The sequence below is a fragment of the Cyprinodon tularosa genome, unplaced genomic scaffold, assembly GCF_016077235.1.
Source record: "Cyprinodon tularosa strain WSP-4 unplaced genomic scaffold, ASM1607723v1 ctg328, whole genome shotgun sequence".
NCBI lineage: Eukaryota > Metazoa > Chordata > Actinopteri > Cyprinodontiformes > Cyprinodontidae > Cyprinodon > Cyprinodon tularosa.
In genome coordinates this window covers 595,535-607,150 of record NW_024039039.1, presented here as the reverse complement: position 1 = coordinate 607,150, position 11,616 = coordinate 595,535, and the positions used below count along the sequence as shown (strand labels likewise).

General features: G+C 39.2%; 1 protein-coding gene across 1 annotated transcript; it reads left to right on the top strand.

The window, feature by feature from the left end:
• Positions 1-7,477, top strand: LOC119788849. The gene is made up of 13 exons (XM_038293508.1): positions 1-135; positions 1,171-1,376; positions 1,678-1,815; positions 1,952-2,090; positions 2,173-2,518; positions 2,710-2,851; positions 2,937-3,080; positions 3,396-3,454; positions 3,675-3,865; positions 3,941-4,344; positions 6,196-6,295; positions 6,950-7,145; positions 7,219-7,477. The coding sequence occupies exons 1-13, from the start codon at positions 7-9 to the stop codon at positions 7,353-7,355; spliced, it is 2,331 nt and encodes a 776-aa protein (XP_038149436.1). The 5' UTR covers positions 1-6; the 3' UTR covers positions 7,356-7,477.
• Positions 7,478-11,616: the final 4,139 nt, after the last annotated feature.

Sequence of the window (11,616 nt, the reverse complement as noted above, 5' to 3'; positions counted from 1 at the left end):
AGCATCATGTCAGCCTCTACAGTCCTGCTTCTGCTGCAGCTGCAGCTGCTCGCCTCCCTGGTCTCAGCGTCACATCACTGGGGAGGAACCATGAACTATGCCTACAAAGGAAGGAACCCTGATGGGTCTTTCAAGGTGAAAAGAACTTTTATTTAAGTACATTTATAATGATTCACATCATATGTGTGATTTTGGTTCTTTTTATAGAAACACTGAATCCTTTTATATTATTGAACCTCGCCAAATATATCCATAGGTTTCAGAGGTGTCAAGTATCAAAGTACAAATACTTTCTTAAGTACACTTTTTAGGTATCTATACTTTGCTCCAATACTTATTTTTCTTCCTACTTCTGACTTCTACTAATTACATTTTCACACAAGAATCTGTACTTTCTATTCCATTTTTAAAACAAACGTTACTCATTACTCTTGGCTTCGGTTTAATGTTTATAAATATTTATTTCCGTCATGTGCGCCATCCAATGCAGATCATTGACACCATTTACATCTAGTGAAAACTGGTGTAAATGGATGAGTCATATAACGCAAACACTCATTGGTTAGCTAAAGGAAATCATCAGAAGCAAGCAGGTGTTATTCAAACTGCTAACGTGAATTGTCTATGCCATGCTACAATGTGGGATTCAGAAAAAGATGTTGAAATGTCTGAAAGGTCGGACACAGGCGAGAGCGTATCGGGAGACGGAGACCAACAAGACCTCCCTCATCCTTGGCCCTATCTCAAAGAATTTCTTTAAAATATTTGAAAAATTGAGTTTTCAATTCATATAGTGGCATCTGGCTGTTTTTTTAAAGGTTACTTTATACTTTTATACTTTAAGTAGTTTTTGGAGCACGTACTTTTTCACTTTTACTTGAGTAAAGAGGTCAAGTTGATACTTCAACTTTTACCAGAGTGTTTTTAAACTGCTCTAAACTGTATATATATATATATATATATATATATATATATATATATATATATATATATATATATATATATATATATATATATATATATATATATATATATATATATATATATATATATATATATATATATATGTAAAATAAAACATATAAAGCAAATTATTTCACCTTATTTGGAATCAATAAAGTATTTTGCATTAAATTGAAATAAATGTTATTTTGTTTTGTTTCTCTGCAGATGGTGCTCCGCGGTAAAGACACTTACGATAGCTGTAGTAATTACCATTCCTGGAGCTGTTATACTGGCAACTGTGGCAGTGTAACCAGCAGAAAAATTACTACAATCGACCTTAGCACCAACACGCCATCCTATGAAAGCCAGTGGTGTGAGACAGAAAATGTTGAAACGTGGAGAGTTCCCAGTGACAAACCATTTCAGCTCAGGTGAGCCGAGCTCCTTTCTCTAACGTCTATCAGTTCAGTCAGCTTCTCAGAGTTTGATGAGGGAGTCAACAGCTTGTCATTTGGGGCCTTTCGAACCGCCTGCATCAAATGCAGTCAGCCACTCCTTTAGACGATCAACATGTTTTAAACAGCAGAAATATTTAATGCTTTGATGTAGAGCAAATGGGTCACCGCCTCGGTTGGAGGAGTTTAAAGAACAGGAGGCAAACCAATAAAGAAACTCTCAGTGTTTTAGTGGCTGTGTGGAAATGAGTGTTTTCTTCCCTTCCCTGACCATCAGGGTGGCCAGCTGCTGCTGGATCACAACACGTAACTCAGTAAGCGACTGGAGGTTAGAGTCTCTGGTAGATTTGGGAACAAGATCAGACACAGGAGAACCGAACAGATCTCCTGATATTGCTGTCCTGCCCTTCATTAGGTAAACATCTTTACACTATTTCACTTTTTAGGTTTATTTATTGTTTTACTCATTCAAGACCCTATTTACCTGATTGAATGTGAAAGAGTGATTACTGACAGAACGTTTTAACAAGTTGCATCTGTTTCCAATGAAGAGTTCCACAGAACTGCCCAAGAACTTACAAGATGGCCGTCTTCGATGCAGATGGTGACGAAGTCATGTGCAGGTATGGGAATCTCCAAGGAATAGAGTGCGACGTTTGCTCCCTGCCTTCAGGATTCAGCCTAGATTCGGTTGGTTGATTGATTTATGTCAGTGCTTCATTAAAAGGCCGGTAATTACCTCGACCTAACGACTAAGATTTGTGTTTGTCAGGACTCGTGCACATTGCGCTACCAGTCCACCAGTGCAGATAGCAGCATATTTGCGTTTGAGATGGTGGTGGAAGACTTTGCACGGAACAGGATTGATCTCTCCTACTCTGATGGTTCGAAAACGTCCAAATCTGCGCTGCTGTCAAGGGGAAAGACAGAAGGCTACACAGCTGGTGTATATGCAGGGACTCTACCTGCAGCCACAGTCTCACCAACTAGCTGGGGCGGGGCAGAACCATCATATAACACCACCGCTGGAAACCCCCCCTCACCTGGGACGACTTCATTTGCACAAAACAGGAATGGCTCTCCCCTCAGCAAGTTACCGCTGCAGTTCGCTTTTCTTGGTAAGGAATGTTTCATCAGGTTTTTTCAGGTCTTTTTATTATTAAGGCAATAACTAAAACACCTGCTACTTAAAAGCAATTCAAAGCAACATTTTGTAAGTTTTGAACCCAGTATTAGCTTAATGTGAGATGTAAAAATTCAATGTTCAATATATGTGATTCTATTATTTATTCCTAATCTAATTCTCCAGTGGACCCAGTTGTTCCGTCGTGTCAGGAGGGGCAGTACCTGCCTCAACTTGTGGCTCCAACACCTGCAGAAGGAGAACGCATCCTAGCAGAGGTTAACAAAGAGGTGGAAATCAGAGTCAAAGCCCAGGCCACTCATTCTTCGTAAGTTGGGAGAGACATCTGATGGCTGCGAGGAAATGAGAAAACATCAAGTAAATGATGATAATTCCTGTTTTTTTCTATCCAGAATCCAAAGTATTGTTATCAGCGGACCCACAAACATCACCAAGCACAAGGACACTAATAACGAGTTCGTGATCAGATGGACACCAGTTCCAGATGATCTGGGAGAACATTACCCAGTCTGCTTTGCAGTGGAGTCAGTGAGCGGGTGAGACCCAGCCTTATTCATTTAATGTAAACGGTAAATAACTAGTGTTTTTTTATCAGGTGTGAGGACTCTGTGCAGACCGACAAAAGGAGGAAGGCAAAGCATGACTGAGCTTTTGCATTATTATAAAGCTTAGCTATGAATGGCAATCAAACAGCAACCTTATTGCAAAATCTAACTTTGGGAATTTTATTTTATCCCCACAAATGTTCTCATCACTTTACTGTTCCGCGTGTTTTCTGTTCCTTTGTTTTTCTTGCTGCATACGACCTTTTTGCACTAAATCAAAAAAACTGTTTCATTTAACTATTTCAGGTCTTCCGTCTATCAGTCGGAGATGAGGTGTGTTCTAGTGGAAATAAGAAAAAAACAAAGTGAGTTTGAGCTACATGCTTTATGGAAGAAACCTTCCATGTTGATATCTGAAAACATGCAAAGAAAACCTCTCTATCCTTCACCTATATTTTTATCCCCAATTAGAGCAGTCAAGCTTCATTTTAAAATTCAAATATAAGCAGGAGATAAATCTTTCTCTTCTCTCAGTTTGTCTATGATTTCTTTTCTTTCTATTAAATATGTCTGATCTTGTTCCAGTTGAAGCCACAGTGACCTGCACTGAATCCACAATGAAGGTGGAGGTTAAGAAAGCATCTTTCTTCGGACTCGAGGAGGATCATCTTCAGCTCAATGACCCCAGCAACACCATCTGCAGCCTTGACAGGCTGTCCAACAGCACCCACATAGTCGCCATCATCCCTCTCAACGAATGCGGCACTCAGATCGAGGTGAGAATGGGTCATTCAATACGTCACACATGCTCAATCTTTCTGGTGTTTAACTCTTCAGCGTTTACCCTGCAGGAAGACGACGATTACCTGATTTTCAAGAACGAGATCACAACAGTGGAAGACGACCCAAACGAGATCATCACCCGGAAGCATCTGGTGGAGGCCCGGTTCTACTGCCAGTATCCCAAGCGGGGAAATGTGACCCTGAATTTTTCAGCACACAGAAAAAACGTCACGGTTTGGGAGAAAGGTTTCGGGACGTTCACCTACCAGTTTGAGTTCTACCAGGATGACCAGTTTGAAGCCATGTTTGACCCAAACTCCTACCCGCTGGAGTTTGACATTGGAAACAGGATCTACATGCAGCTGGATGCCAGCTCCTCTGTCAACAACACTGAGATGTTTGTGGAGTCCTGCAGAGCTGCACCGTATGACAACCCCAACTACCGTCCGACCTACTCCATCATTGAGAACGGGTAAGGCGTGGCTTCAAAAGGTCCTCAGATTCTCACCTGGTTAAAGGATTCATGATGGTGTTGCTGGATTAACTTAATAACATCTGCTAGTATTGCGGCTTCCAAACAAATCCTTTTGACCGCTGAGAGTTCGGCTCGGGTCCTCCTTTCTCGCCCTATTGGTGACGGGCTTAAATGTTTATATTGTTACAGATACGCTGGAATCCAGGATGCTTTGTTTTGTTTATTAGCACCAGCATGACTTATGACAGCGCAGCAGGGATGATTATAGAAACAAAGTGAGATCCCTTAATTAAAATAGGAAACAAATAAATACTGAAACAAAATAATAAGAAACGTAGTGAAAGGAAACGGTCAAACAAAATTACAGCAGCCTCACCCTTACTCTTCTCATCAGTGAGACAGATGAGTGCGCACTTTTACACATACTTCCTTGGTGCACACCCACCTCCCTTTGAGTCTCCACCTCCGAGACACACCATACACCGCATAACCATTTATGTCTCCTACAGCTAGGAATTGCACTTTGATATTTGCCAAGATGTAACAAAAAATGTAAAGATTAATATTTTTTCTATCTTCCAATAAACTGAAGCAATTTCTTTCTAAGATAGAAGATTGTCGATGTTGACCTCTCGGAACCAGTGGCCAAAAACCTGTTTCTTACCAACACTGTTGTATTCTTGAGACTTACAATCTCCACAACTTTGAGTACTTTATATACCTTTAATTTTCTTGCATGGTTTATAAAGTACTGAATGGACTTGCTCCACCGCCATTAAGGGAATTCATAAAACTGAAATCCTCTTCTGGCAAAGCAACTCGGTCTACGGTAAGAGGAGACCGATGTGCCCTTTAGACAGACCACCTATGGCCAGATTGTTCTTTCAATCAGCGGCTGTTGCATCTGGAACAGCATCCCTCTTAATTCAATTCAATTCAGTTTATTTCTATAGCGCCAAATTCACAACACATGTCATCTCAAGGCACTTTCCAGTTCAACCAGATTATCCAGTCAAATTGATTCAAAGTTTTCTATCTAAGGAAAACCAGTTGATTGCATCGACTCATTGACTCAAATACAATCCCTCACACTAAGCATGCTTGTAGCGACAGTGGAGAGGAAAAACTCCCTTTTAACAGGAAGAAACCTCCAGCAGAACCAGGCTCAGTGTGAGCGGCCATCTGCTGAGGCCGATTGGGGTTCAAGGAGACAGAAACAGAGACACAAAAAGCAGCAGTAAAAGGCGGCCCCTTCCAGGAAACACACAGCCAGACAGACGAGCTTCGAGCCAGCTCCCATGCCAGAGGATGAAGAGAGCACATCCAGTTAGTCACAGTCAGAGAAACAGGACTACACTGGAAAACAGGCTGATCTCCAGCATCTATAAACAAGGGTGTTGATGGCAGCAGCACAGCTATCAGAGAATCCTCCATTTTTACACATTTAGGATTTGTTTTTAAAAAACTGGTAAAAATCAAATCAACAATGGGCTCATTAGATCTTACCAATCTCCTGGTGCATGACTCAGCCAAATGACATGTTATTTTTAAACATCTCTACATATGTATGATAATGTCTCTGTTTGAACTGTATGATCTGCACTTGTAGCTTCAACCTTTTACATTTTTCTGTGTTTGTTTTATTATTGTTGTTGGCATTATACAATTTAACCAGTTGAAAACTAGCTTCATAGCTAATGCCGACACATTAACCGAAATATTTATTAATGTGTACTGTTCCTGACAAATAAACAAATAAATAATAATGAGAAATATCCAACAGAGCAAGCATTTGAATGCAATTTTTCAGTCAAATAAGACTTTAATTTCCTGTTTCTCTGTGTGCAGGTGTGCCGTCGACTCGACTGTGCAGACATATCCAACTTCCAACGAAAGGCTGTTTCAGTTCAGCATGGAGGCCTTCAAATTCATTGGCCTGCATGACCAGGTGAGGAAGATTAGTTAGCATACTCTCTAACCAAATTATCCAAATTTTAAACCTGAGATAATGTATAAAAAAAAAAAGCACCTTGACTACAGTCAGAATAACATAATCTAAATGTTGCAGAATACATTTTTTTCTTCATTCATCCCCTTCTGAATGAATGGATTTCAGGACTTCATTTGTTTTCCCAGTCACACAAACAAGATCACATACATAAATGTGGTAAACATATATTTTAATGCACCAATTTTGCTTTCAAGGATTCTAAGAATGTTCATATCTTTCAAGTTTTTTTCTATAAGAGTTTTTAATTCCTGTATGTTTCATTTTGAGCATGATGTCTAAACAACAAAGTGTCTTTATTTTGTAAAGTCATCCAATTATAAGGAGCAAGAAGATATTAAATGTCATTTTGTCATGTTATTACTTAGGATGGTCCAGTTGCTTCTAACTGTAAAAAGATCACATTTGTGGTGAATGACAGCAGAGTCCGACAAAGATTAGATTTACTTACGTTGACCGTAAAATATCTGGACAGAAAAAACTTTTCTTAGTGTTTTGATAAAGTGGAGCAGAGCTCTGAAGATGTTTAAATGCAGATCTACCTTTTGTCCACCAGAGGGAGTGTTTGTTTTAATGACTGCTTCTATTTTGAAGGTGTACATCAGCTGCACAGTCATGATGTGTGAGGCAGGGAACCCCAACACCAGGTGCTCTCAGGGATGCATGAACTCCACATGGTCCCATTTCTCCAGCCGCAGAAAGAGAGAAACTGTGGTCCAGAGCGGAAAGCACTTAGTTTCCCAGGGTCCCCTGCGTCTAAGGCGTGCAGCAGACCCCAGCAGAGGCACAGGTAAGGAAATCATTTGGGGACATTAATCAGAAGGAGCAGGACTCCATCATCAATGTGCCTTTTTTTTCTGCAGAACTCAACCTGAACCCCAACCTGGTGTTTGTTGTTGGATGCCTTTTTGCTGCGGTTGGGATGGTCTGCGGAGTCCTTCTTTACAAAACGAAAACCTCCAGGGTCAAATATCAATCCCTGCCCTCATATGAAAACTAAACCTGCACCTTCTGCACCAGGCTGCTTGGATTATTGGAATGTGGGATTCTGGGTGTTTGTGAATAAATTCAGGTTTTGATAGAAATTGATTAAAATATAATCAACTCTAAAAGACAACAAAATATCTGTTTCTGCGATGTGAATCTTTCTTATCTGACACTACTATAGGAATTCAGCAGTATGGCTCTGGTAATGTCTCTGTTTATATATAATCAGTATTTTTCCAACTTTTAATCTTATATTATATTCTTCATCATATACTGAAAGACGATTCAGTTGACTAGTTTTATCTTTTCCAGGCTGTCTCAGTGGGGTTTTTTTTTTAAGGTGAACTTTTTTCTAAGAGTTCAATAAAAACACTATAAAAAATGGTCTTTTGTTTTCATTTTCCTTCTGCAAAGTCATTTACAAGCTCACATCACAGGTGCTGTGAAAAATTATGATGCAATCATATGTCAGCAGCTTAATTTTATCCAAATATCAGCCCATTTTCTGTTTCATGGTAGCCCAGAGCATCACGATGTTGGGAATTATGCTCAAACCTTTAAATCCTCCATTACCGACACAAACATTAGGAAGTTCAAGCCCTACTGACTCCAAAGGAAAAAAATAAACAAACAAGGGGTTTAGCAAACTAATACAAAACTGCACAGAATTAAGTAGAATGTGTATATATATTGTTAAAGATAAAATGTAAAGCTCTGTGTCTGCACCCTGATGCTCTAGTTCTCCGGTTCTTTTCCCTGAAAAGAGATCACTTGGGACAAACTCTTTAAATAACTTTTATGTATTAAATAACCATGAGACATGACAATAGATTCGATAGAAATTGTAATCTTACTCAGATCAGAGAAATTGCTTACGGTTACAGAAGGCAGCTGCTCACCTCTGGGCTCACCTATCAGGAAGTTGCCCCGATTAACAGTTAAAAAGGCCTTTTATATATCTTATAAAACTTTAGACATGTTTCTTACTTTAGACATCCATGGCTCCAGCCTTATCAAAATAGGACACCGCTCTCATTCCTTTCCCAAATCTTTGCCACATACAAAATTGAGATAACTGTATATCCAGACAGAGGAGCTGTCCTAATTAGCTTAAAATGTCAGTTCTGATGCGCAACAGGCAGCCCATACCAGGGTGTGATAAACTCACATATCTTCAATGATAATTATCCTAACAATATATTTTTTCTGAGCAAATCAAGCAAGGTATTTATTTAAAGGTTTGGAGTACAGACATGCATTAATAAGAAAAGATGCCAGTTTAATTTATGCATGCACAATTTTAAAATACAGCCAAACATAATTTCAGACATGAGAACTCTGATATAAATATAAAAACGATGTGGCCACAAGATGGAGTCCTATTAAGATTTTACAGCAGATCAAGTTTTCATCTTTTCAACAACAACAAAAAAATAATTCCCAGAAGATTCACCTCTCACCTGCCCTCTCTTGACCTACACTTCAATGAGCCATGTGACCGAAACCAAGGCCAATCAGAACCCCCTAATGACTATTAAAGGAATAGTACACCCAAGACATGATTAGCCTTCATTTTCTACTCAACCCCATGCTGAACAACACTCTGGAGTACTTTTTTGATATCTCAAATGCATCTGGAGATCTGGGAGGCTTCTTGCTGTCTGCTGACATTCAAATAATGGAGGTCTATGGCGCCCGAGGCAGAAAGGTCCATAAAAGTCCACAAAAAACGTGTCAATATTCCTCCATACTGCTCGTCCAATGTATTCCAAGTGTCCTGAATGGGTAGCATCCAGAATTTACTCGAAACGAAGTCATTTAGAATGTTTTTAGAGCATAAACAGTAGTGTATAAGATTTCCTGAAAGCGCGCGCCTGCGAGTTCACGACGCTACGGAAACCGTGGCAGACCAAACCAGATGAAAGTGCGCATTCAGTGGGAATTTGCTGATTTACAAATAAGAACAGGGAAGGATTCCCCCAAGCCTGCAACTGCTGGTGGAACGGGGATGGAATGAAGATGGATGCCAGCTGGAATAAGGCACGGGTTCGTAGGAACCTCTATGATGAGCAGGCATGAAGCAACAGTGAAGAGGAAAAACTCCCCAATGGGAAGAAATCTCTTGCAGAACCAGGTTCAGCATGGAGGTCAAAAAGTAAGTAACTTTAAAACTCTTTTTTTTGTTTCTGCATTTTTTATTTTATTTTATTTTTTTTTCCTACCTGCTTTGATTCTGTTTTATTTTCCTGTATTTTAATCATGTAAAGCACTTTGCATTGTCTTTTTACTGAATTGTCCTTTACAAATAAATTTGCCTTGCCTTGCCTTGCCTTGCCTTCTGCCAGACCGGCTGGGGCTGCCTTGTGAGTTTGGCAACTGTATTAAAAAGATATCAATATCTTATTCTCCTCTATCAATGAGCAGAAACATGTTGCTCTTGCTTTACGAAGGGTCATCTTATACCCCAGTAAACTATTTTTCCAGACTAGGTAGGATCGCCTTAGGCATGTAGAGCACCATTTTCTCTCCAGTTTCAAAGCATTTTGCTTCAGAGTGTGCAGCTCTGCATTAAAACAGGGAGCCAGCTTTCTATTTTTAAACTTTTTCTTTCAAAGGCGCTGCATTGTCTAAGGCAGTACGCAGAGAACTAGCAACCCCATCAACAAAATCATCAACCTGTGGAGGGGAATAAACTAAACTGTTGCCCTCTGCAGCACTGCTCAGTGACATAGAAGAGAGAGAAAGTGAAACAGATTCTTTAAAATTTATAACTGCACTATCGGTTAATGATCCGCTAAAGTGAAACCTTCGTTTGGGGGGAGGAGAACTCTGTAAAAGATTCCTGAAGGTTATTATTAAGTGGCCAGAGAGGACAGGGTTGTGAGTAAATACTGTTATTTCTTAACATTCTGTGCCCTATGTCAGGACAAGGTCCAAAGTATGAAGATGAGAATGTGTGGGACTGTTCACATTTTGAACAAAGCCAATAGTGTTAAATGCTGCTCTTAAGGTATTACCTTCAATGTCACCATGGACGTTAAAATCCCCCTCTATGATGACCCTGTAAGTATTCAATACCAAATCAGATAGGAACTCCAACAACTCATCTAAAAATTCAGATTAAGGACCTGATAGATAAGACAAAGTTATAAAAAGAAGAGGTTTTCTGGCTTTGCAATTTGGATGAGGGAAACTAAGGGGTAAATGTTCAAAAGAGTTGTAATTATCAACTGCCTTTGGGGATAATCAGTAAGTCAGATTGTAAGATTTTTGCTACTCCTCTTTCTCGCCCAGAATTTCTGGGTATGTTAAAATTTAAATGAATAGAAGGAGGTGCTTCATTTATGCTCACATAATGCTTTTGCTGCACCCAAGTTTCTGTAAGGCAACATATCGATGAACAGAAATCAAGTAATTAACTAAAAGACTTTTTCAAGAAAGATATCTTATGTTAAATAAACCACATTTACGGTAATAGTTTTAACTGTTATAATCATTTTGTTTTAACGTTATTTTCATTTTTATCATGATTTAGTCGTTTAATATTCTTTTAGAATTTTTTTTAAATATTGGTTTTGGGCAAGACACAGTCTGGATGGAGTAATGAATGGGTAACAGTTAGGTTGTAGAAATTTATGGAAGTCAATGCAAAGGCCCTGCAAAGATAGGGGGAAGAGTTTGCATGTGTGTGTGGGTGGGTGTGTTTGTGTGTGTATGCATGGTTTAGGCCCTTTAATTGGCTGGGTGAAAACTGAATTTGCGTTTATTTTAGATTTAATAAAAAACACAAGGACAGTTCTGGGTAGTGGCCATGGCCAGTCCAAGCTACCACCCCTGTGGCCAGTGATCATAACCTCTGGAACAAACAGGTACCCTCTAAACCAGAGTGTGGCAGCAGTGATAGTGTAGTGGAATGTCATAATTAATTTGCCATTTTCTCTGTTAAGTATATTAACATCAAACTGCAACCAAATACAATAATTAATGATTCACGTGAAAAATTGGTACATACTGCAATTTAAGATGACAAAAACAGAATTTCAGCTCTTTAAAAAAAAAAAAAAAAGCTTTTGTGTTTTATGGGGAGAAGGCAAAGGTATGTGCGAAATTAACATTTCCATTTCATTAAGTGCAGCACTGATCAAATGTAAATGGTTTGGGAATTGTGCAAAAAAAACGTATCGAAACGGAAGTTCACAGCATTAATATGCATGGTGCAAATATGCAGTATTTTGGTTTGTTGTTATCAGTGTGATACAGAGTCTTTGACATGA

What these genes read in the sequence shown, in the direction of transcription:
- LOC119788849 (XM_038293508.1), top strand. Translation starts at nt 7, where the DNA reads ATGTCAGCCTCTACAGTCCTGCTTCTGCTGCAGCTGCAGCTGCTCGCC. An exon ending in GCTGCAGTTCGCTTTTCTTG is followed by an intron (nt 2,519 to 2,709) that starts GTAAGGAATGTT and finishes CTAATTCTCCAG; the next exon opens with TGGACCCAGTTGTTCCGTCG. An exon ending in AATGCGGCACTCAGATCGAG is followed by an intron (nt 3,866 to 3,940) that starts GTGAGAATGGGT and finishes TTTACCCTGCAG; the next exon opens with GAAGACGACGATTACCTGAT.